General features: G+C 30.9%; 2 protein-coding genes across 2 annotated transcripts; both read right to left on the bottom strand.

The window, feature by feature from the left end:
• Nucleotides 1-514: 514 nt before the first annotated feature.
• LOTGIDRAFT_165574 (hypothetical protein) lies at nucleotides 515-1,558 on the bottom strand (the record flags this gene model as incomplete). The annotated part of the gene is made up of 1 exon (XM_009062609.1): nucleotides 515-1,558. One exon carries the CDS (start codon nucleotides 1,556-1,558, stop codon nucleotides 515-517), a length of 1,044 nt encoding a protein of 347 aa, XP_009060857.1.
• A 6,017-nt stretch (nucleotides 1,559-7,575) lies between these two features.
• Nucleotides 7,576-24,171, bottom strand: LOTGIDRAFT_125960 (hypothetical protein; the record flags this gene model as incomplete). Its single annotated transcript, XM_009062610.1, has 14 exons — nucleotides 7,576-7,731; nucleotides 8,013-8,215; nucleotides 8,351-8,492; nucleotides 8,790-8,916; nucleotides 9,282-9,416; nucleotides 9,864-10,117; nucleotides 10,385-10,507; nucleotides 11,008-11,117; nucleotides 11,271-11,403; nucleotides 16,215-16,349; nucleotides 17,529-17,657; nucleotides 20,851-21,005; nucleotides 22,561-22,723; nucleotides 24,028-24,171. 14 exons carry the CDS (start codon nucleotides 24,169-24,171, stop codon nucleotides 7,576-7,578), a joined length of 2,109 nt encoding a protein of 702 aa, XP_009060858.1.
• Nucleotides 24,172-25,742: the final 1,571 nt, after the last annotated feature.

Below are 25,742 nucleotides of genomic sequence, written 5' to 3' on the forward strand. Positions count from 1 at the left end.
TCGATGTTTATCTTGGCTTTAAATATATAACCACCACCTTCAAGGATGGAGTCGGAACCTTCGGCAAACGATAAATGTACTATAAACTCTCGTTCTTGTTGACTTTTATGAACATCGATAGAGGTGTATTTTCCACCTAAAGCGAAATACAGTTTTACGTATTCAAAGTCTGTTGTTCGTAAAAACTCGTGACTGCTCGATTCTATTGGCCCGGGTACGTATACGGGCATTATAAATGGAATTTTGACAATGTTGGTTAATGGTGGATTTTCCGTCTCCAATATCATATCCAAATCTTTGATTCCAATGATATCCTTATCATTTTCTACTTCCATTTTAAAGGTGTCTACATATTTACCATTTTTCGTTTCAATTTCCTGATCCCTTTTATCAATCAAACGTATATTCTCTTCCAAATTACCATCATTGAATAATGAAATATGTTTGACGCCCTTACCGGTTTGTTTGAAGACTACTTTATTGACTTTAACCTTCATGGGAAACTCTATTTGAATCAGATAATTACCTCGAAAAGAAAACTCTTGCGTTTCGCCGATATCGAATACGCTTTTTTAGGTTCACCGTATGCAAGAGAACCCACTTTTATTTCTGCTTTGAATCCGTATTTGTTTGATTTATAAATTTGGTCTTTTCTATCAAAGACAGTGTCACTTTCGAATGGTAGATTGAAATAATACGATTTGTCCGTGACAATAGCTTCTAATTTGCTCAACTTTCTCTCTTGTCTCAAAAAATCGTCATGAATTCTAGATACCAAAAGATTGACCTGTTCTTTAATATAATTTTTCATATCATCTCGAAATTTATTTTGAAGAAAGTTTTTAATCACACCCACTTCTTTTTCTAATTCGTCCGTGATTTTAGTATCCAAAGCAGTCAATTGTTGTTTCAACGTATCTTTGTCAATGGGAAGTGTGTTAATTATATCTTGAACATCTGATTTTTGCTTCGCGATCTTTTCGTTCAAATTGGATATCGAATTTTGTAACTCGGTTTTGTCCGCGGTCTTGTCTAGTTCTGCTAGCAATTCGCCAAGTTTTCTTTCCAAAGCGGTTAGTTTTCGTTTCAATCTATCCTCGTTTACATTTGGGTTGTCTATTAAACGTTGGACGTCTATTTTTACCTTCGTAATCTTATCTTCTAATTTAGATATTAAATTTTGCAACTGACTTGTTTTATCCACTTGAATAAGACGTTTCAAACTCGTTAACTCTTGTTGCAGTTTGGGTTCGTCCACAAGATTTTTAATATTTCGTCTGTTGAATCTTTTCACGTCATTTATTCTATTTTCAACATGGTCCTTATCTATTTGAATTGCGTTTATTTGATCCAGTAAATATTTCTTGTTCACGGCATCGTTATCGTTTCCTGGAAACTTTAAATTAGTTATTTTGAAATTGTTCATATCGATATCCCCTTGTAAGGTGTCTCCGATTTGATCCACGAAAAAAGGTTTCGCTTTGTTTATAAACGCCGTAGAACTCATGGGATTTTTAGATTCTAGAGGTAAAGACCATAATCCAAACTTGTTTGCCATTTTTATTGAGTTAAATTTATTATAATTTCTTCAAACTTTTCTCCCAAACTCAATCGATATAAAACCCAAAGCGACAGCTGTCCACACAGCTTTTGTCCTGGCATTTGAATTTGAAACGTAGAACATTTGATTGGTTTGCTAGTTAATTTCGTTATTTCTTCTGTCGGTTCTAGACCGAAAGAATCAAAGAAATAAAAGTTATTCGAAGAATCTTTGTGTAAAGCAGAGTGATGAACTCCTTTTTGATCCGACGTGTGAATGTTTGTGATGGCGTAAAATTTACCTTTCTTGTATTTCAGTTCATCAATTTCATCTCGCATGCAATAATAAAACGGCGAGACGTTCAACTCCTTGGCCCATTTCACAAGTTGAAAGTTTGTGGTCGTGTCTTTTCCGTATTTATCGAGAAATGCATTCATTTTTTAATTTGATTTTTTTGAGGTGTTTTTCGAAGTAGGCGGAAAGTATTGCTGAAGACCCAATTGACGAAATATATACGTAGTGTGTGTTTGAAAAAACTTGTATAACATTCTGATAAAACACATTCAATAATATTTTGAAGATAAATTTACATTTAAATTTAAAAAATCTTAATTTAAGAGAGCGTAAATGCTTGTCGACATCTAAATTTCTTAACCTTTCATCTAAATCTTCATTTTCGAGATTCATTTTTAAAAGTCAGTTTTTTTAAGTTCATTTTGATAAAGCCTTCCTATGATTTGTTCTTTGTCTTGATCGATCAATTCATACGTGGGAGGTGATGTGTTGTTTACTTTATCAACGATGAATATCTCGTTAGTCCAATAGCCGACGTAACCTTTCTGAAACAATGATTTATATTTAAAAATACGAACTCGATCTCCAACTTTGAATCTGGGTTTAATATTCAAATTGCTAATCTCGTTTTCAAAGTTGTTTCGAGTGTTGACGGACTTTATGATATTGGGGTTATTAGAGGCTTGGGATGGCGTCACACCTATAGACGAATGTATTTTGTTATTGTATTCGTCGACAACAACTGGTAATATTCTAAGCCATTTTTGAGATTTCAATTCCGTGAATTTCTTGAATAATTTGCTTTTAAGAGTCCTGTTGAATCTTTCTATCACTACGGTTTTACCTTCGTTATGCGTGCTGTAAATTTCAAACCCCAGAGATTTCACATTTCTCTTGTAGAATTCGCTTCCTTTATCAACCCACAACTTTAGGGGTCGTCTGTCGGATTGTTTCATTATGGTTTCGAATGCTTGTTTGACAATCAGACCCGATTTGTTTTTCAAGGGAAAGACCCAAGCGTATATCGTGTATATGTCGATCACCGTCAAACAATACTTGTACCCTCTCTCGACTGGCATGTTGATTAAATCGGCTGACCAAATTTCATCTTTATCAAAAACTTTGACTTTTTGAGGTAATGTTTGTTTTTTCGAAATTCTTTGTGAATCTCGTCTGCTATGCCCATACCCAATTTCAATTTTGCCTTCAAGAGTTTTACGATAAGAGCCCTTTGTAATTTCTCTTTGAAAGTGGGATTGGGAATATTTTCGAGTTCGTCTATCATTTGTTTGATAAAGACGAAAGAATCATCGTCGAAACGTCGCAAGTTATTTATTAAAGTAATTGTTATCCATATAATTGTGTTCGTGTTAATATCATTTGTTTGTCTGCTTGGTGTCTGAATGTTACGTCTTTGTTTCTGTACAGTATGTCGTGTTTGAGTGCTGCTGCGTCAACTCTATTAACGGGTTCTTCCCCTGGTTTGGGATTATCATTTTCGTCTAAACGCAGATCTAACCTAGTGCCTGGACCTGTATAATTGTGCCCTGGGAGATGTTTTTCTCCGGGATATTTTGCCCATGGGAATCCAGGAAGAGAACCCAATGACTTTTGAATGTCTCCCGCACCGAAATACGTTTTAGGAGGATGGACATTTATTAAAGACATATATTTTTGATACGAAAGATTTAATACAAGGAGGAAATTTGTTGTTTGAGACAAAATTGGCTACTTTGGGGATGAGAGATGTTAGCGCAGAGAAGAAACCGTCTCCTTCGAATTTTTTTGTTCGTGTTTTAAAATTAAAGACATTTTTAATGCGCTTATTTTATACTGTATTATTTTTTAGTGATTCTTGTCTGTGGTTTGGGTAATTTATATGGAGTCTGTTATAATACAGTTTGGAGGAGTCTGTTATAATACATTTTTAACAGTTTGGGGAGTCTGTTATAATACATTTTAACAGTTGTGTCTTTTCGGATATGACGCATTGAAAAAAGCTGCGCATGCGCAGAAGTGAAAATACGTCATATCCGAAAAGACATATACTACTACCACGGATTGAATGATGACGATTCACGAGACCCATTATTGGAATACCAACAACAAGATGATGGTAATATTGCACCACCTGAACCTCGTAACCGTAGACGAAATCCAAGATATTTTAATGATGACTTTGTAAACTAAATTAATTTTACACGTGTTTTTTTTTTTTCTTCTTTTTTTTTTATAACGTTAGACCTTTTTTTCTTTTTTTTCTTATAAGGAAGGGGTATGGTATTATCCTTTATGATAATATTATCTGGCAACACTGCATCTGATATTGAAAATGTATGCTGGCAAGAGGGGGCTGCGTGAGTGATGGACCTTGGCTTGGAGTGGAAACAGATATCCTATAAATAATATCCTATATATAGCTCAGTGAGTGGAAACTATTGTTATTTGAAATCATTCATAAGTCTATGAATCTATACATTAGTCTAATTTAAACATGAATAAAACATTTATATTCAAATCAGCTTATTATATGTGATTTTTCAGTTATCGGTGCTGCTACGCGTCTAAACCCAGCAATGTATTATAAATGATAATTATGTCGCTCGTTTCTAGATGTCATGGAAAACAAGCCACTTCCAAGATACTGTCCATCGTGAGTTAAAGCATGCCCCACTATTATGAAAATTGATCAGAAATATGCCTTGCGGGCAACAAACGGCAACTGTAGAGAAGTATTAAAAGGGAGGCAAATATAATATAATGTACTAGAGGAGAAATATTCCAATTCAGTTTCCAAATCAATTCATACCGTCAAGCACGTGATTGAAAAAGTGGAATTGGTCACAAGCCAAAATCAAGACGACTTTGCAAAGCATTTTTTTCACTGTAATACGTGGAATTTTTTAATTAATGATGACCAAGAAGCCTACACGATAGCACCAAAATAAAAATAGGTACATATGCGTCAATAATGCATTTATGCATGTTCGTGTTTTCCTATTTCGTCCATGAAGATCATTGATACAGAATATACAGGCTTATCTAATTCAAGGTACCAATTAACAAACTGACTTACAACCATCATGTTTGTACTTTAATTGGAATTGAAAGTCTTTCTAGTCTTTTTTATAAAATCGAAAGGTCCTGTTGAACTGTACCCAGCAGAGACATCACAGCACCCTGTATAGGAAGCAATTGTTTAGAATTAAAACTCAATAATTAGAAATACTGCTGTATTTTAAGCATCACATCTGGAAATATACATAATCTACATATAATAAGTTTATACACTGCATCTTATTGAATATACAAATTGATTGCAACAGAGACAATAAATCTATCACTTTAAAACACATGTCATTGATCAAGGATATACAAGTCAAGCCAAATGGAACCCTTAATTCAGCAGACTGGGATTCTCAAGAATAATTAGTGGGCAAGAATTGAGTTCTCAAAAAATATTACACCCAACAATATGTCAAGGGTCATCGGTTTTAATTAATAACTAACAACATGATTTATTAATTGCCAAAGTGAAAGATATTAGCAGAATGTGGAGTTTAGTGATGAAAATTTTGTCTGCTGTATCAAGGGATGTCATTTAACTGACTCACAGACCCTTCATAAAGCAAGATGTGTTAAATGGACAAGTTGAGCAAGCTACTACTATACATAACTTGATATGATTTAACAAGAAAAAAACATAATTTACATTAGTATGAGCCACTCTGAGGTATTAATATTTTGGTGGAATAGTAGGTATTTCCCTATCAAATAGTCACAGACGGTCAATTGCTTTCATAGAGCTTTTTACAACAAACAACAAATTTTATCAATTTTCACACTTTTAATGTTATTTATCTAGTTAATTTATTATGGATATCTATTAATAAACCTAATTGTACAAAGTTTTAGTGAATGCATGCCTTCTATTTCAGAATTATGATCACAAGTCCTCTACTGCTCTCTTAATTATGGAAAGGTTACCTTATTAACATGTAACATCATATAGAACATCATGAGACAGAAATTGTCATTATAGTTGAGGTATTTATATTCAAGATAATACCATACCTAATTCTTCATACCAGAACAATACTACCACTCTTACAACCAGCTGTTTTGGTGGTAGATTTATGTTATTATCATGTGGAAAATTAGTCTGTTTCATTAGTCTGTTTCTGACTCAACTATATCACAATAACATATATATATATATATACATAGTTCATCAATAACAACTTCATTAAAATAATAACAAAAATAACAACATCAATAAATAATAACAAAATAACAGAAGCACCTGTTTAATGTCTGTAATATTATGATATTATAGGAGAGAATAATAGAAATAACAAAAAAGAAACAGTGTATTATGTTTTGATCCTAGTTACATTCAGTGAATTAAGAAACTTTTTGGTTGTAAGATATTCTGTTTTAAAAGATCTGACAATATTGGAATTGTAAGAAATTCATGATTTACAAACTAAGTAACCTAAGACAATATAATAAATTTGGCATATCATTGCCAGATACACATAATAATAATACACTATGAAAAATCAAAAAAATCAAAAGTGGAATGTGCAGAATAACACATACCTGTTAAAATAATATATATAATGTAAGAATGAAAAGCTAAGATTCGATGTATGAAAATTAATTGCAAACATGTCTACAAAGAAATGCACAGAAACAAATCAACCAAAATATGATCTGAACAGTACAAAAAAAGTCAAATGTCACTCTGAATGTTTGGAAAAAAGAAGATTTGGTTTAACATGTTTTATTATGACCTGCCTACTAACAAACAAACTAATTGAAATTAGATTTAAATTTTGTTTCATATTTTTTTGGGGTCTCTATTGTAATCTAATGATATTTAAACCATGGTTGCGTACTAGTGGTCATGCTACAAAGTATTTATAGCAGTCAGTTCCTTTTTAGATTACAATGGAGACTGTAAAGAATAATAATACTAACAAAACAAATGTGAATGTAATGTTAATTAGATTGATTTAAGACAGGCTATGTCAAGTCATGTTAGTTTAATAATATTATTGCACATCAATTAGTATCTTAAAATTCCACCACGGTAATAACCTAAACAATCAATTTATAGAATAATGTTTCATTGAGTTTAGCTTTTGGGTATTTTAGGTTGATTTCAATTCCAACTGTCCTCATCATGGGTTTTATGTCAGAAATTTAATCTCCAGAAAATGGAAGATCTCCTAAATATAACTCACTATAAGTATATGACAAATCAAATAGTACATCCAAAATACTTTTCTACTAAACTTGTACCATACATTAATACAGAGTTCTATCCCTTGAAATATATTCTCTGAATATTTTATGCCTTCAGACCATCACTGCTCTTCAGTTCGGATGAGCTTGACTTTGTCACTTAAACTTAATGTTAGAATAATGTAAAGGGCATCATGTCATTCAACTTTTGAAGGTTCGCTACATACTGGTAAAATAAATTAATGTCTTTTGAAAGTTTCCATAACAAAATTTGTGTGCAAGATAGAATAAGTGAGATATTTGTAGATATTGTTTCTAGAGCTGGAAAATGAACCCAATAGAGTCACTGATAATACAAAATATACACACTGTTCAAAATATTTTGACAAATCTTCTGGTTTCAATTGATTTTTGGCCAGGTTTTACTGTATTGAAACAGATTATAATAAGTAAAGAGTATAAGAAGTAAGTGGTGGGTAAGTTAAGTCAATCTATGATGTAGGTAATTCAGGACTTGGTGAACTACGAACTTGAAGATAACATGGTTTACAAACAGGTACTGGACGTCGAGAATAATGACCAGGTAATGGAATGTTTTTAGTTATACAACGACCACAAAATATTTCACCACATTTCCAACAGTGGAACTGAAAATATACAAAAATTAATTTTAAATAAGTTTCAGTCACCTGAAATGTATTTTTTTTCTTTGCCATTTCCAGCAATAGATGAATTCAATACCATTAAAAGGTCACTTAATTTTGGTGTGTATAGCAGAACCAAGAATGCATTATTTGCTATAAAAAATCTGTAAATCCTTATATTAATAATTCAAACTATATTCAACATCATCAGTAATATTTTCTAGAACCTGCTACATTGTGGCTATTATCAATGTTAACAATAACCAGACATAAATATAGCTTACCTTTTTCACATAATGATCAAAAGGAGCAGCACAGGTACAATTATAAACTCTACGGAATGATCTCCAATCAATAGCTACTGTTTTTAACTCAGAGACCAGTTGATCAATGGTTAGTAAGTCAGTACTGGGAGATCCTAGAATCAGACTACTTTCTAACGTAGCATCTCTTTCTTCTACATTCGACCTTGACATTAGAGAACTACCTTCATCAAAGCCTGACTCGGTATCACTTTTAACAGTTGAAGGTTTGACGTCTGGTAAATGTCCGTTAGATAAAGTTTCTAAATCGTCTGTATTGTCTGTAGTATTATACACCGGGTCATCATAAGTTTCTTGACGAAGAAATTTTTGTGGAAGAGCATTGTTATCAACATGGTCAGCTAAAATACCATCTAATGAATCAACAGATAAAAATCCTTGAAGCTTCCGTTGTATTATATCATCAGATTTTCCTAATAATTTACATATTTGTGTCACTCTCTACAAAAAAAAACAAAATTTGTCATCAACACACTAATCAAAATTACAATCCAATCTTCAGGTTGTCCTAAAATTTATCAAAAATGCATAACTCTAAGGTTGTACTAACACTTGCAGTTGTTTCAACATAGTTAGTACTGCCATTTTAAAATCAAAGTATGACTGTATGTGTGAGGAAAGGTGATGATATTGTGTCTGGTAAAGCATTTCTATGAAAACCATAGATACCATGTCGAGATATTTTCAAGAATCTACATGAGAACAAGAACAAATACATAAACATGAAATAAGTCATACCTTTTCTAATAAAGCTACATGATCCTCTAGTGAGTTACTATGATCTTTATTAGCTGATAATATATCCATCACTGGTTCACGGGGATGTATTCCATTCTCAAATCTATTATATAAACCTCTCCAAAATCTACAAAACAATAAGTATATCTAGTGAAATATATTTTAACACAGGTAAAAGTACAAAAATGAATTGGTGTCGAGAATACACAAAACAGGTTAATTGCAGTTAAAAACAAAATGAAGTGTAAAATTTATTTATAACCTGTAAAATAGAGTAGAACAGAGAGTATTTCTTTGGAACAAGCTTGCTCACAACATGGTAAGAGATTGCTATTTCTATTCCTTCATCAAACACACCCATTTAATCAAGTAGAAGTACAAAACTGTACACCATGCACTGTTAAATTCAGACCAATTTGCATGATTGCCCACTCCTTAATCATTTAATAGATTTTCAAGCTGAAGAACTGCATTCCAATAAAAGAAACTTACTTGAAACATTGTGGACTAGTATTTGGTATTAATATAGAATGTGTCAGTTCATATTCCTTTTTAAATAGTGGATTACTAAATTCATTGATATGTTGAGCTACATATCCCCATAGTGAGTAGGTTCTTTCTGACAGTCTGCAATAATAAACATAATATTTAATAGGTTAGTATGTAACTGATATAGTTCCATAATTATAATAATAAAATATTTTCACTGTAAAAAATAGTGATCAATACATCAATTGTAGAGCGATATAGAAATATTAAAACAGAACTTGAATCACATTGTTCCATAATTAGATTAATGCCATAGATTGTCATTAATTTATTGCTTAAACCAGAAAAAAAGAGCTCAATACAGTAGTTTGTATATATATATTGAAATGTCAAAGCAAGGTCAGAATAAATCGATCTCTCATTAAGTGGAATACGAAAATACTTCACTAAAGTTTTAGATCAATTTATCGTATGACTGACCATTGATGGTGTTATGTAATCCATAAAATATAGCCACTTTATGAAATTGTGAGTTCAAAATTATAGCAATACAGTGTAAATTAACAGATTTTATAATCAATTTACCTTAAATCTATTCTATCTTTCTCACAATTACCAATAAATGTTCCAAATTGACAAGAATAAACATGATCATGTATGGCTATTAAAAATCTCTCATTAAATTGAAAAGCACAGGGAAACTGTTGAGAAATCTGCCACACTGACTCCAAAAACTGGGTGAAAACTGGAGAATTTTCTTTACTATCTACAGTGCTTAAAAAACCACATCTATCTGTAAATTTATGACCAAATGCTAACCATTCTTTCTCTATTAATGCCTACAAATAGAAAGACAAATTAAGCTATTTAGAGCTGGAATATAAAAAACAGAAACCTTATTTATTCATCCATTTGCAGCTAAGGATGTTTGTTAATTGATTTCATGTCAAGGTCTATGCAGTCAATGTTTTCAAGTATCCTGACATATACAAAGCATTTGTTCCCATGAACTTCTGAACTATTGTTAATCATCTTGTATGATCCACCTTATTCTTGAAAACTTTAGATGGTAATGTGATTGTTTTCTATTATTGAATAACACCTACCTGAAAGCCCTGTATAGTTCTATAATAAGGATCTAACATTAAAGATGCTAGAGAACAAGTTTGTGCTGTTCTGTCCCATCCATCAGAACAATGAACTAATACATTGATACCTTCCTGTACAGCCTAAAATATAACATTGTATAAATACTCAATACATCAACAACCAGCATCAACAACTAGCATCAGAACCCAGTAAATGTGTAAGTAACAATCTAAAATTCCATTAACAGTTTTTCCATAATAAAATATGCATTAAAATTTGATTGGGACTCATACTGAGACAAAGAATGGGCTATTGATGATGGACATCCAAATACAGTGTTCAATAAGGGGAAATTTGCCTTGTAAGTGGCATAACCCAACTCTATTTCTAACTATTGAGGATTTTTTTTATCAAATGTAGCACAGAAGACCTTTGTTTATTGTCTAATTCAAACCTTTTCAAATGTCAGCCCCTCCAACCTGCATCACTAACAGAAGGTCATTGGGGTGAAAATTGAGGAATTTAACTTTGTTAAAATCGAAACTTGAACCTTAAGATTAGCAATAACGCTTCTACTCACTGAGTCATACCAGATACAAAGCCTGAAATATTCTAGTGCTTTGTAATATTTTCTACTTACAGTGGCTATAAATGCAGAAGTATCAACTACAGCCTTTATATGTTTTAACCAGTTACTGTTTTCTAATCCAGTTAAAAAGGAATTCATTGATGGTGACTTTAATTCACAAACTAAAAAATATTACAGATATAATTACAATTGAAAGTTAAAACTTTTATTCTTGGTTTCAAAATGTTACAGGGTGGAAATTGTAAAACTGAATAGAAGTTACCACAATGTTTGGCTTATATCAGCAGTCTGAATTGATCTTACTGTGAACTTACCTTCTAATAATTTCTGTAGACTACCTCTCATAACATGTATATTTTCAATTCCTAAAAACTGGAACTTTATATTAGAGTAGAAGTTCTCATTTTCATAGCCTTTTCCTGCTGCTTTATTAGCCATTGCATTGATCTAGAAATAAAAAATAAATATTGTTAAAAATATCTATAACAAACAAAAATACATAGTTAACAAAAGTAGGTACATAGTAATAATGAGGTCAAGGTAATCAGAATCAATAAAGCTAATTATTAAGGAGGGGGGAGCACATGCCACAAACACAAAATAATATTATTGAATAAGCACACTTATTTAATATAATTAAGCAAATAACACTTCAACATATCTAACGGTGACATGTGTGAATTGTGTTAAACGGTACCAGTATGTGCTTATTCTATAATATTGTCTTGTGTTTGTGATAATGTCTATCAAGAACAATTTTTCTCTTCTACTTGCACCATGTTCATTTCAATATACAATCTGTGGTTTATAATGTCCCTTTTGTAAAATACAATTAATACACTTAAAGCTAGATATATCAATTTTGAATAATTTTATAATTAATACTAAAATGAATACAAGACTTGTTTGTTTTAAATTAATTTCTTCAAATTATTTGATTGAAAATTTAGAAATTACTTTTGTTGAAATCAAAAGTTTACATGATTAGGTGGTTCTTCAGTCTGGAATATTTTACAACAACCTTTTTTCTAGAAATGCTGTAGGAGTTGAAAGAAAAGAATATCAATGTTAAGCAACTCTCCAGACATTTTAATATAGAGAGAATATAAATCAGTATAAACTGTCAGTATCCAGTCAGAATATCTCATCAACTACACTCAATATCTAGTTTCTATCACATTCTACCCAGTTATTTCCCATTGGAATTTATCCAGAAACTTTTCTTTCATTACAAGATTCCAATACCAGGAATCTTTCTCGGATTGTAAGAATTTGACAGGCTTTTAGAACAATTACTGGGCAATTTGATTAAAATGAAGTTCTATATGTTTCTTTAGTTTCATTTCCAACTTAAGTTTACTATAAATTTTGTCGTTTAATAAATATCAATATCAGGAAACAAAAGAAGCTCTATATATTTCTTCAGTTTTAATTTCTAACTGAAGTATTAGAAATATTTTAATCATAATCAAATAGAAATTCCAATTATAACATTAAGCAATCTAAATTCCCCAAAAAACTTTGCTCTACATATTACATTGCCTGCTGGATATTGTTCAAAACCATTTAGAAACTTTTTCAAAAACTTTAGCAGAGATTTAGATTAAAACTTTTTATAAGATTATTAAATGGTTGAATATATTGTACTGTTGCATGAATGAAGTTTTATCAAAACACTTGGTGTTAGAGTGAGATGAGAATAGTATTCTCGAAAAAGCACTGGCTATGAAGTAAGAAACAAAATCAAAGGATGAAATAGTTAGCATAAACAATTCACACTAAGTTTTTAAAATAGTCTATTAAGTTAACTGTGAGGGTTTTCAGGAATAATTCAGTTTTTTCATCCCAAAATACTCTCCTCAATTTTGAGATTGAGACACTTTGATGTCATTCTATTGCAAGAAGATTATCTTCAAATTTAGCTCTCAAAAGTATTTTTCATTTTTTCCATTAAAATTCATCACAGGTCAAAATTAAAGTTTAAAGAATGTAATTTACAATTTTTGCAATCCAATTTTCAATATTCCTAAAATAATTTAACTGTCTTTGAAGTCTAAAGAAATCTATGTTTAAAGTAATCTAATATGTGATTCTTGAAATGTTTAAATTGATTAACTTGTAAGAACTAAGATTTTAGATTGACTGTTTTAATTAAATTTCAAGTTAAAGTTAAAAAAATCAATCTAAGTTAATCCCCCGGACTAGTTTATTGGCTGCAGGGCTGATAACCAATCTTTAACATTTTATTTTTCATTTATTTCCCTAAGGAAATAATATTGACTAAAATTACTGTAAGATAATATGACTTCATTGAAAAGAGTTCTCAAAAAGATACAATCTCAAGAGAATGTTACATAGAAAATGATTTTTTCCTATCATGCCGTTACGTTTTTTGTTGTTGTGCTATTTCATGAAATGGGAATAAGGAACTGGTTAATCAAAGAAAATAATTTGTTATTAATTTTTAATATATTCTTGACCCTAAATATCAAAATTTCAATTTCTTTTTTGATATCCACAAGAATAATGTTACTGTTAGCTTGTGTTGACTGAATCATAGTCAAGGACTGGTGGATTCAATTTATAACCATGAGCAGTCCACTATTTTATATAAGTAATATACGAAGCAAGAGACTCAATAGAGACCTTCCAGAGTCAGAATTCTTTCTCAAAATAAAATAACCTGTCTAATTTTATTTTGTTTTCAATTGAACACTTGGAAAGTATGAGTGCTTTTTTACCAATTAGAACTGTGAAATTATAATGTCCAGAAAATCAAAATAATCTATACTTCAATCTAGAATGAGTGTATCAGAAGTAAAAAGTGAGATTTCATAAGATAATGATCTAAAGAAAGTTCTTCAACTATCACTTCAATGGACTCCAATGATGATGATGACTGACAGAGGAGAGATAAAATTAATGAAGAAGTCAATGATCACTTCAATCAAATTTAATGATTTATTTTTTTTACATATCTTCAATATTCTGATATCTCTTATAGTAATCATCAGTTTAAAATCAATATAGTTTCAGAATACTTTTACTTCTTTTGAAAATCATCACAGAATTACCAGCACTTTAATTTAAAACAGAAGAATTTAATTTTGTCACAAGATAAAGGAGTTGATCTTCATGCCACCTGATGTACATTAGACATTCTTAAGTTAAACAATATAGATAAGGGACTTGAGGATTTATCTTATAGGAAAATATAGAGCAAGAAGCAACAAGCAATTCAAAATGTATATTGGAAACTATGTGCATTCATCAAATGAATGGCAGTTATACTTTTTGCATCTGATTCACATGGAACCTTAAATACTTTCAGTTCTCAAACCCTTTAAACTGTCTTTCAGTAAAACAGGTTTGTATTTTGAATCAATTTTGCATTCAGCCTTAAGATGAACCTTGTCAATTGCCAAAAGGTTTGCTAAGGCACTTCAAATCTCTCTTTTTCCCTCCCACACAGCTGACATTTTCAAAATCAGTCTGATCTCTAATCCACAGTTTTTGTTAAGAGAAATATAATTGAGAAAGTGGTAAAATCAATAAGGTAAGAGAGTATTGAATGTGATAGAAATAAAACTACAGTGATCAGTGGTAATAATCTCTTAGTCAGAATCTTTAAAACTATATGATTATATTTATACTGTAAACTACCACATTAATAGAGATGAGTTTAAAATCACAATAACTGTACTTTTACTTTAACTGAATAAGTCAATTAGACACAGCATATTACTCCTATCATTATGGTATTAATTTGAATCCATAGTCTATCAATATTGGTTGATAAGTTGAAAATTTCTTATCAAGTGCTTGGAAGCATGATAAATCTCATCTGTACTGTCAGTTAAATTAATAAGTAATATTCCTTATATAAACTGTTTGCTGTACCTATGAGTAAATACTGTTACAACCTTGCATGTATTGATTCAAAACTGACTAAGAAATTGCATGGCACATCTTTCTGATATCTATGTTGATCAAAGTCCATGTTAAGTGAGTTTAGGGTGTTGACTGGTCTATTTCATGTTATGAAAATATGGAATTATTATCTGAAAAACTGATTTCTTTAAAATGGTTGAGTATTTTATGAAGATTTGGAGTCCTTCCTTCAGTTTCAAATTGATTTTATATCCTTAAGATTTTTTGTAATGTTTTGACAGCACTTCAAATATGTCATGAAAATTTGATATTTCAAACCTTCAACATAACATTAAAAAAAGATGAATGGATCCGTCTTGACATATCAGAAGACAATTATAATGCGAAGAATCTAATGTTTTGGTTTTTTGTATTTTTGTTTATTCGTTTTGGGATCAAACTAATTGGAATTTTCTAAAAAGATACACATTATTCTCTTCATTATGGAATAAACTTTCTAACAGGATGAAGATTGTCAACTTTACATAATAAACGGCTAAATAATCATATTTCAATCAGGGAAGATTTTTCTACTCAATTAAAATGTAACAAATTATTGCGTTTATTTTCATTTCTACATTGCTCAAATATAAAGTAATAACAATTGTCTGCATTCTGGACACAAAAGTAATTAATTAATTAACTATTGTGTTGAGCAACAGTTGAAACAACCTACAGATTTCACTGTCTCGTTTTATTATCATCCAGCCAGAAACACAGCGTCATGTGACCTCAGGGAATTCCCTTGACAATTTGTTGACAAATACCGCTTGCGAATTATTTTTTTTAGTTTTATGATTCAGTATCCCTTTTATTATTGCTTTCTAAAGCTACACTAACCCAGCTCAGCGAAAACTGTCATTGCCATGCTTTTGTTTAGACTTTCGCCATGTGTAAAGACGTAAATTGACCAGGAATGAATAAATAACTTTTACTACATCGCTAATATTTCAAGTACCAAAAGATGAAGGTGGAAAAACTTCCACAAGCGCATTTTTTCTTTACATTTGTGAATACAACAGAGCAACAGACCTGTACTGATGTGATATTTAATAACAATGGTTGTATAGCACAGAACTTTGTACTTCTATTGAACACATTATCAACATCAATCAAAACCTTGTAAGATATTCTACTTTCAATTTAGACCTGTTTACATCAGAATGCTATAAAGTGTTCCATCTGGTCTAGACCTGGGCGCTATAAAATCGGGATGGAATGGCAAGAAATTCTGTTAAAGAAGATATCTCCATTCCTAAATCTTATTTTAGATTTTTTCTACATAAATAGGTCAATATGAAATTTTAGAAGTTAAAAGATTAACCTACCTTTGGTCGAGTGTCAACAACGAACATATATTTTGAATTAGGGTTAGACTTTAATACAGCTTGTAACATTTGTTCATCTTCCACACACCTAGCACTGAAACCTGATAGTGGTTGACTACATCTTGATATAGACGCCTACAAATAATACAAAATAAACTTATTTCATTGAAAATATATATCTTCATATCAGTTTAGCTGAGCACAGATGGCTAATGCAAAACAAACATAAGCAGTCTTCTTTTAATGTAACTGAAATCATACAGAATTGTATACAGAAAGGTAAAATATAATGTTTTTGACAAGACAATAATAGCATTGTTCCACTTATACTATGTAATTGTATATCCCTCTTAAATGCTCATGATACTTCAGTAACCAGTACAAGAGTACTGAAACATAACAGACACATCTATTTGATATATTCAACGAGTCTCTTTGTTAGATTAATCTCTAGTGTATTCTTGTCACTCAATAATAAGAAAAACCCAAACGCCATAATCCGAAATGCAGAACTAAACCCAAATCCCAGTTTTCAATACATTGGAAGCAGCTTATGGACTTTTTATATAAGTATATTAATTATAAATGAGAATGTATTTCAAAATGAAGAATAGTTCTGCTATAATTTCTATATAATCTAAAACTAACGTTTCGAACTTGTCTGCAAAATGTAGACATGAGAATAAGTTCTACTTGTCCAACTTGAGAAAGGATGCAGACTGAAAATAGGTCAGTTGTCTGAAGATCTGAGTAACAACACTATTCAAGTTCTGTTTTAATATTTCTAATCTATATTTGAGATACATATCAGAAAAAGTAAGCTTGTGCTGTCATGGTAGTGTCACCCACCACAGTCATTATCTTTCTTCAAACTAAACTTCTAATTTCCTAACAAAAACTACTTTAATTCTTGATAAATAAAACAAGTTTAAAACTGATCAAATATTGCGTGAGATAGCCCATCATCTAAAAAACTGTTTTTGCATTATTCTGCATGTCAAATTGACTTCACTGTTTAAAACAGAACGCAAAGATTAAATTTTCATGAATTTTCTCAACTGGAATAAAAATAAATTGGTATGTGGCTTAAATAATTCATATAAGTTAGTGCTTAACTATCAAATATTTCTGGTAAATAATTCAAGATATTTCTCCAATGACTCCTTCCTAATAATCAAAAGTTTTTATAGTAGTATAAGCTTCTCATTCTTTAATTGCCAGCGAGTTAGGAATTTTGTAAGGAATATAGACTGATTCAGGGGTCATAATGATTGATTTGTGGTTTATATCTACATACTATTAAAGGGTAAATACCTGATTTTCTCTGTGTAAGTATGAAAGAGCTGGTAACCGGCCACGACTTCTAAATTTAGAACTACCCATTATTACAGGTGTTGATGCTACTGCTGGTACAAATATATACTTAGAATATGTATCACATAACTGAAAAATAACAAGATGAATCAGCATCAGGACAGAATTATTAAAAAAGTAAGTCAGACAATGCTCATTAATGTTAGAAATATTTTACTATTAGGTCATTTTGAACCTTTATACATTCATCCAAAAAGAGAGGTCAATTGTAGGCATATGAATATTGTAAGACAAATACTGAAAATTTCTTGTTTTTCAGACAAAACCAAGGAACAAAATCTAGGACCTATGGAAGACAGTTTAAAGGGACAGGTCTGACAAACAATAGTCTCCGAAACCGGAATTTCCTTTAAGCTCATCTAATAGTAATCATCAGTAATAGTGTAATAGTGTTCATAGCTAAATGTAGAAATTTGACCTTTTAACTTTATATATAATATTAGAGAAAAGACACATAGAAATAAAAAGTGAATTTCCCAGTTTGAGATATTTTTGAAGGAATTATACAATATCCGTACATTTCTAGTACCTCTGAAGATGATAAACATATATTCAAGATCCAAATCAACCCTAAAAATGCTGAACATGTCCCTTCTCAATTAAAAAATCTAAACTTGATGAGAAAAACTATCAGGTTGTACTATTATAGAAACAAAAAAAACAACAGCCAACAAGATAAGAAATGAACTTGTATTCAGACTTAATGCATGATTTATATATTTGTTTTCTAGAAAAGTTCTAATATTCCACCCACACATTCTACTGCAAGTCTGATTATATCAAGAAAAGTAATATCCTGTCTTATTGTTCCAAATGGCAAATTATTCCAGCATTATATAAGAAAAATCTCTATAAAGAGACTGGAGTTTAGGAAAATTCATGGTGTTTTGACAGTTGTATATATTTATGTTTGTCTATAATGGTAATGTACCATATATGATAGCCAGTTTTTTTTAGAATTACAAACTGGTTAGTACTTCAATATTCATATTTGTAATTTACAACCTTCACTACCGGCCTCTCAAGCTCAAGACAAAATCTCTGTTGCTCTGTCTCTGTTATTACTACCACAAATACCACAGATAAATATTCTGCTATCAAAAACTAGCTATTACTACCACAAATAAATATTCTACTATTAGAAACTAGTTATTACTACCACAAATAGATATTCTACTATTAGAAACTAGTTATTACTACCACAAATAAATATTCTACTATCAAAAACTAGTTATTACTACCACAAATAAATATTCTACTATTATAAACTAGTTATTACTACCACAAATAAATATTCTACTATCAAAAACTAGTTATTACTACCACAAATAGATATTCTACTATTAGAAACTAGTTATTACTACCACAAATAAATATTCTACTATCAAAAACTAGTTATTACTACCACAAATAAATATTCTACTATTATAAACTAGTTATTACTACCACAAATAAATATTCTACTATCAAAAACTAGTTATTACTACCACAAATAAATATTCTACTATTAGAAACTAGTTATTACTACCACAATTAGATATTCTACAATCAAAAACTAGTTATTACTACCACAAATAAATATTCTACTATCAAAAACTAGTTATTACTACCACAAATAAATATTCTACTATTATAAACTAGTTATTACTACCACTAATAAATATTCTACTATTATAAACTAGTTATTACTACCACTAATAAATATTCTACTATTAGAAAATACTTATTACTGTCATTGATAGTTATAATTTACATTTTAAACTAATTAAATTTGTCAAGTCCAAATAGACTGGCAGAGACAGTCTTCTTCACTGCCACCGTGTGACTCACATCTATAATTTACCAGTTGAACTGTATCATTCTTTTTCAAGGCTTATATAAGAATTTTGACGCAATATAATTTAGAGATCATTTTCACTGAAAAAATGTTAAAGTCTTTGGCAAACAGACAGTGGACAAGTAAGACTAGAGATCAAAATCTGTGTGAAAATTTCAGAATCACTGTCTCTTGATTTAATGATCAAAAAGGAATCATTGATTTTCAACGGTTGACTTCTTAATTCAAGTAAGCTTATTTAATTCTCATTAAAAATTCTTTGATGAAATAAGATTGCTAACATTTCTGATGTCACAGTGTTCAGGCCCCCGTTTCACTAAACTTGCAAAGTCCAAAATCTTGTCTAACTTAAAAAATAATCGAAAATTGCATTTCACTAATATTCTTACGCTAAGAAACTCTTGTAATTTTGTGCGTAACCTACGACAGCTATACCCTGTCGTAACTTTTTTTTGTAACTCAAGAAATACTTCAGGATAGATGAAACTTGCCATTTTCTGTCGTGAGAACTCATTAATGTCAACACATTGAATGTTTTTCACATTTTTCCTACATAATTCGCCTTTTTTTTTTCATTTTGACCTTTCAATTTTTTGACTGTGAATCATAAGATAAAATGATGTCGTAAATGTCAAGGTGAAGACATTTCACGCTTCAAATCTTACAACCTCTATTTGTGGAAAAATTCTCTGATTTTCACGACTAAAGACCCTTTAAAAGTATTTAGGGGACTTATAAGTCTTATGAAATATATTTCTCTTCTGTAAATTGATGAAAGATGTAAATTCAACGTGTGTGAAGCTTTCATAGCTAAGATCTTTGCATCGTTAGTTGTTAGTAAAACACGAGTAACAATTTGGTTAAGATAATTTTATTGAATTTTATTTTTATAATAGAAATATTATGACGTAAACTTACGCACTTTATTGAAACGAGGGCCTGGTGATTTGAAGATGGTCAAGCTGACCTCCTATTGAGAACTACTTCTCATATCATGAAAATTTGCTATAAAACAAATATTATTGAATTTCTCAGAGCTCAAGGTAATTACTTAAAAGAAGTGATTAGGAAAATGAAGTTCAAATTAATATTAAAATCAATTTGATTAACAATCTTTAAAGCCAGGAATAGAAAATTATTGATTGAATACCACTAATACTGTATAGGTTTTAACAAAACACAAACTGATCTATGGACAGGCAGTTGGAAGCTCAACTCAATCGAAAATGAGTGATGTGTCAAATGAGCATCCCTTTAACAAGCATTGAATACATGTAATTTTTTTAAATTTTCTCCCTTTAAATCATATCGAAATGGAATTTTTGTCTTCACAATATCTTCTGGGTTTCTTTTACTATAATTTCATGTCTGAAACCGAGTCCTATACAATATACATCATTAGCCAGCATCAGATTGATCACTTACCTCATATTCTAGGTTAAGATTGGACATGACCCAATTTTTATTGGGAGCACCCATTCTTAAATATTCAGATTGTAGATCAAAATGGCTCCAACCAAATGATTTTGGCATACTGTCTTGTGTAGAAAATTGGAATGCATAGAGATTTTCAATATCATCTGAAATATGTCAAAATATATTTGTAATTGTATAGTTAATTTGAAGTTACAAAAATATCATTGTCAGTGGTCTCATCTCATGCTTCTAACAACTGTTTCAGATATAAAATCCTCATCAGGACAACTGGTTTGAAAAAGGGTAATCATTTCTTGTATCAGAGCATATCAATCATATGAGCAAACTTAGTGGACTTATCTTACTTTTCTGCACCTATTTGGGCTAATGAAGACAAACAAATGCAGTGTGCAATGAGGGAAATTTTGACTGGACATTAGCCTGCTCTTCTTTTATTTCCAGCTGTTGATGAATCTTTAATGTTAAATCCCTGTAGAACAGAGTCAAGAACAACCATATTCTATTGTCTGCAGACTGGTTATGGTAATTGTAATAAGTTAAAGAGACATGCACTGATAACCATTATTTTCTGTTATAAATCAAATTATTAACATTACTGATAATAAATATTAAATTGTACAATCAGACAACCAAATCTCTTCATCAACAGTAAATAGAACAACAATTTTAATTGAAATAATACTGAGTATCAGTAAGAATCATCAACAAATTGATAATTGTATCAATATAACATGAAATATAACATGAATTGTTTATTAACATTGTATATGAAGCACTCTACCATACCAGATAATGATGTAATTATATTATAATTGAATATAAAAACAACTTCTGACATTTACTATGATCAATATAATGTACTTTTGTAACTTCTATTGAACATATCAAAACCTTAACTAAAGTTAGATAGATAGTGAAGTCCTACAGACTGTGAATGGCAACATCATGCTGTGTGCAATGATGCAATTATTGTCAATAAGGCAGCATTCATCTAATCTACCTTTATTCAAAATTTTGATAAACTGTCAAGAGATCTCCAACATATACAGCCTATATAAGAACATAAGGTCTCAGTAAAGTGTCTCATCCAGACAACTTGAATTTCCATGTCAGTTCCTTTGACATGCATCATTAACACAGTGTAACAAAACGAAATGAAATGAATGGAGTTTTACGTCCTACTTTTCTGCACCATGTGGGCTAATGAAGACGGGCGACGCCATGCAGGGTGCAATGAGGGAAATTTTGCCAGGACAGCGGCATAAGCCTGCTCTTTTTCAATTTCCAACTGTCGAGGGATCTTTAAAGTGCACAGCCTGTAGCACACGGGACTCGGTTTATTGTCCCATCCGAACGACTAGACGCTTTTTCCATGTCAGCCCCTCTTACCTGCATCACTGACAGGGGGAAACCGGGTTGAAAAATCCGAAGGTATTATCTCGACCTATGCCAGGATTGAACCCTGGATCTTCAGGTTAGCGAGCAAGCGTCTAACTCACTGAGCCACCGCGGCTCCCTGACACAGTCTAACAGGGAAGACAGGTTGTAGACTCTTTATACCATTTGCTGGGACAAAAAACTTTAGCAATGGGTTAGAGAGTCAGTATTTAATTCAGTGTATATACCCAGTTAGTTTAACAGACTGTTTAATATCCTGATAGTTAATAAAAGTAGGATGGTTGGAATATAAAGAGTTACCTGGTTTTGACAATTCCATTAATGATGTATAAATATCATGGCTGTCTCGTTCTCTGTGTATCAGGAAGGTGATATTCATGAAATTTTTACATCGTATTTGTATAGGACATCCTGCCGTAGTGATTGCCAGTTTTTCAACACTAGACATATGGGAATGAAGGATCTGAAGAAAGAAAGCATTAGTTAATCAATGATTGTAAAAAATTCATAAGTATTGTCTCATATACAGAGTGTTCATTCAACTTTGTAAAGCTGATCTACAACTTTAATTGTATAGCTAATGGAGTAAAAGTACCAGATCTGTTACCAATTTACACATATCACTTTGATTGACCCATCTTGATTGATTTTCTATAATAGAACATTTTCATTGTTGGAAACTTAAGCAGCTTTTGATGAAAAGGAGGGGATGGGGGGAGTGGTAATTCACATGTCTTCAGATCCAGACAAACTTATCAACTAACAACCAGGACTAACTGAATGGTTAGAGATTCTGATGGCTTGCTCCAATCCACTTATTGCCAGACAGCAGCTTGCAGACACAAGTTCTCTCAGATTAAATAAGTCCAGGAATTGATTAGATGTTTCAGGATGCCACCAGTTACTAGAACAGTACATGTACAGAGTTGTAAATTCAATTGCTCTCACAATGATAATTTACTTCCTGAGACAAGCATTAACAATTTAAGGTATAGGTATAGATGTATAGTCACATAAAGATATTTGTTCTACATATGCCTGAAGCCAATACATTTTTTTCCTTTTCCAAATCTGAATATCAAACATATCCCATCCCACGCAATAGGAAATTCCAAAAGTCAACAGACAATCACAAATTCTAGATAAGCTAATAGGAAAAATACACGATAATAGCATTACAATAATGCTAACAAAATGAAATCTGGAGCTCCAGGGTTTCAAATTATCAAGAAATCACAGTGATTAATATATGGTATTTAACAAGTCAACTGAAGACCACAAATTACTGATTAAAACTCTTTATGAAGTCATACAATGAAGAACACAATTTTTTATGTTACACTTGTCAACCTCCCTTCCAGTCTTGTACAAAATCATTCTTTAACTGTATTTAACCATGTAAAGAAATATTATTAAACCAACTAGTTACTTGGAAGTGCCAAAGATATGTTGAGCTGCAACACTCAGTCAGAGTGTCCCTAACATCATGGAATAAGCACACTTCTTTAATAAAATTAAAATAATGCAAATAATGTAAAGTTTATTAAATAAACGTGCTTGTTCCATAATATATTGTCTTTTGTTTGTGATATATGTTACATTATTACATAATATTTACATTTCTACTATCACTCCCTTCAATAAACCTGTTTGTCTTGTCACATGATAAACCAGTGTTTATTTCCCCATGACGATAACAAGATCCACATTCATTCCTTAAATGACTGCATCAAAATTATTCCTTGATAACCAAATATGTGATCTTACCCAACACTCTTTCTTGCCATCATTATCAATAAATATAAGATGTGTAGTGGTGAGATATAAGGTACCTGTACAGGGTTTTCTAATGTTGAATCTGTCTAATAACTTGACATTCTCTACCTGAAAATACACAATATAACATATCATTAAACTCAAATGTTAACTTATAATCATCAGTCTTGACATTTCAGTAGTATAATATAATACTATGTTATGGTATTTTAGATGACAGATGATTCTAAGAATCTAATGTCACATTACGTTTATGTCAATATATTAACTGTTATATTACACACAAACAACAACAGTTTCCAGTGAGAATTAAATATATCACCCTTTTCTAGCATTATACATGTTTATGACTTCTATTTGAATCATTCCAATTCGCTCTCAGATGTCTGTGATTCCTGTTATTAGAGAAACTCTAAACCTGCTCCTAATAATTTTCAAGGGATTTTCAGATAGCTACATCATGCAACACTTATTTTTAGTGGAGTTGCAAGATTAACAGCTGTCTGACTATAAATTGGAATGGTGCAAATCAATGCTGTTAGTGTACTTGATACATACTAAAAGCTTAGAAAACCTTTTACAATTTTTTAATACAGAAAAGTGACAACAATTATCCCATCTATCATCCACTTTTAGAATCAATCATTGTATTTTACTGATTTATTCCCCAAGCAAGTTGTAATTGGTAAAACCAGCTGTAGCAGATGTGAGTTTAATTGTTGCTGGCCTGACTCTAAATTCTGATAAATGAGAAACATGCAAGATCTGAATGTTAATTCTATGATATATTGATTAACTAGTTTGACAAGACTTTGATGCCAAGTTTCTTTTCCTTCCTATTGCGGAATAAATCTTCAAAGCAATCGAAAAAAGATTTGAAGTATTCAATTTAGGATTAACTTTAACATCGCTTTTCTTTTTTAATTTTATTTTTTTTAAGTGAACCTTGAATTTATCAATACAAAAATCTTATACTCGTGATGAATCAATTCATGTGAATTCAATACTTTCTCCAATCAAAATACCATGTTTTTCAAATAGCAATTGTAAATCTCTTGGTAATGTTCTAATGAGAGACAATATTTCATATTTTCAACCATTATATTGACAATAATTGTGGCTCGTTAACACAATTTCTATAAAACACCCAATCTATATGCAGCAAAACAAATGTGAATTTGGAGACATTACTGTTTATATTTGGAATATAATTTAATAGAATCAATTTCAAGTCTGTTACTTGACTTTATGAATAATTCATGAATCTTCTAAGACGATCACTTCAAATTTTTTTCCTGATTACTTGATCTTCAGCCATTATCTGTTCAGTTTAAATAATCTTTCACACAGCTTCCATGATTCCTACCTGAGGATCATTTAGTATTGCGTAGTAACCTTGAAATAACAATAATTGTCAAGGACATTGGCTACAAGTTCAAATTAAGCTTCTTAAGTTTTGTTTACTCTAATTACTCCTGGTTCCTTATTTTGCAAAAAGAACCATACACTGTTTGACAAGTTATATTGTTATTTTATAAGATGCTGTTTCTTTGTGATAATACAAAAACATTTTAATTGCAAACTAACACTTAAATTTGTAAAATCAATAATTTTATTGTCAATGAGCCAAGATATTTCGTGTAGACTTTGAAACATTGTTTCAATTTTCTTTCCATGGGTAGCAGATCCTTCTCTAAAATTAAAAT

This window comes from Lottia gigantea (assembly GCF_000327385.1).
Source record: "Lottia gigantea unplaced genomic scaffold LOTGIsca_52, whole genome shotgun sequence".
NCBI classification, from domain to species: Eukaryota; Metazoa; Mollusca; class Gastropoda; family Lottiidae; genus Lottia; species Lottia gigantea.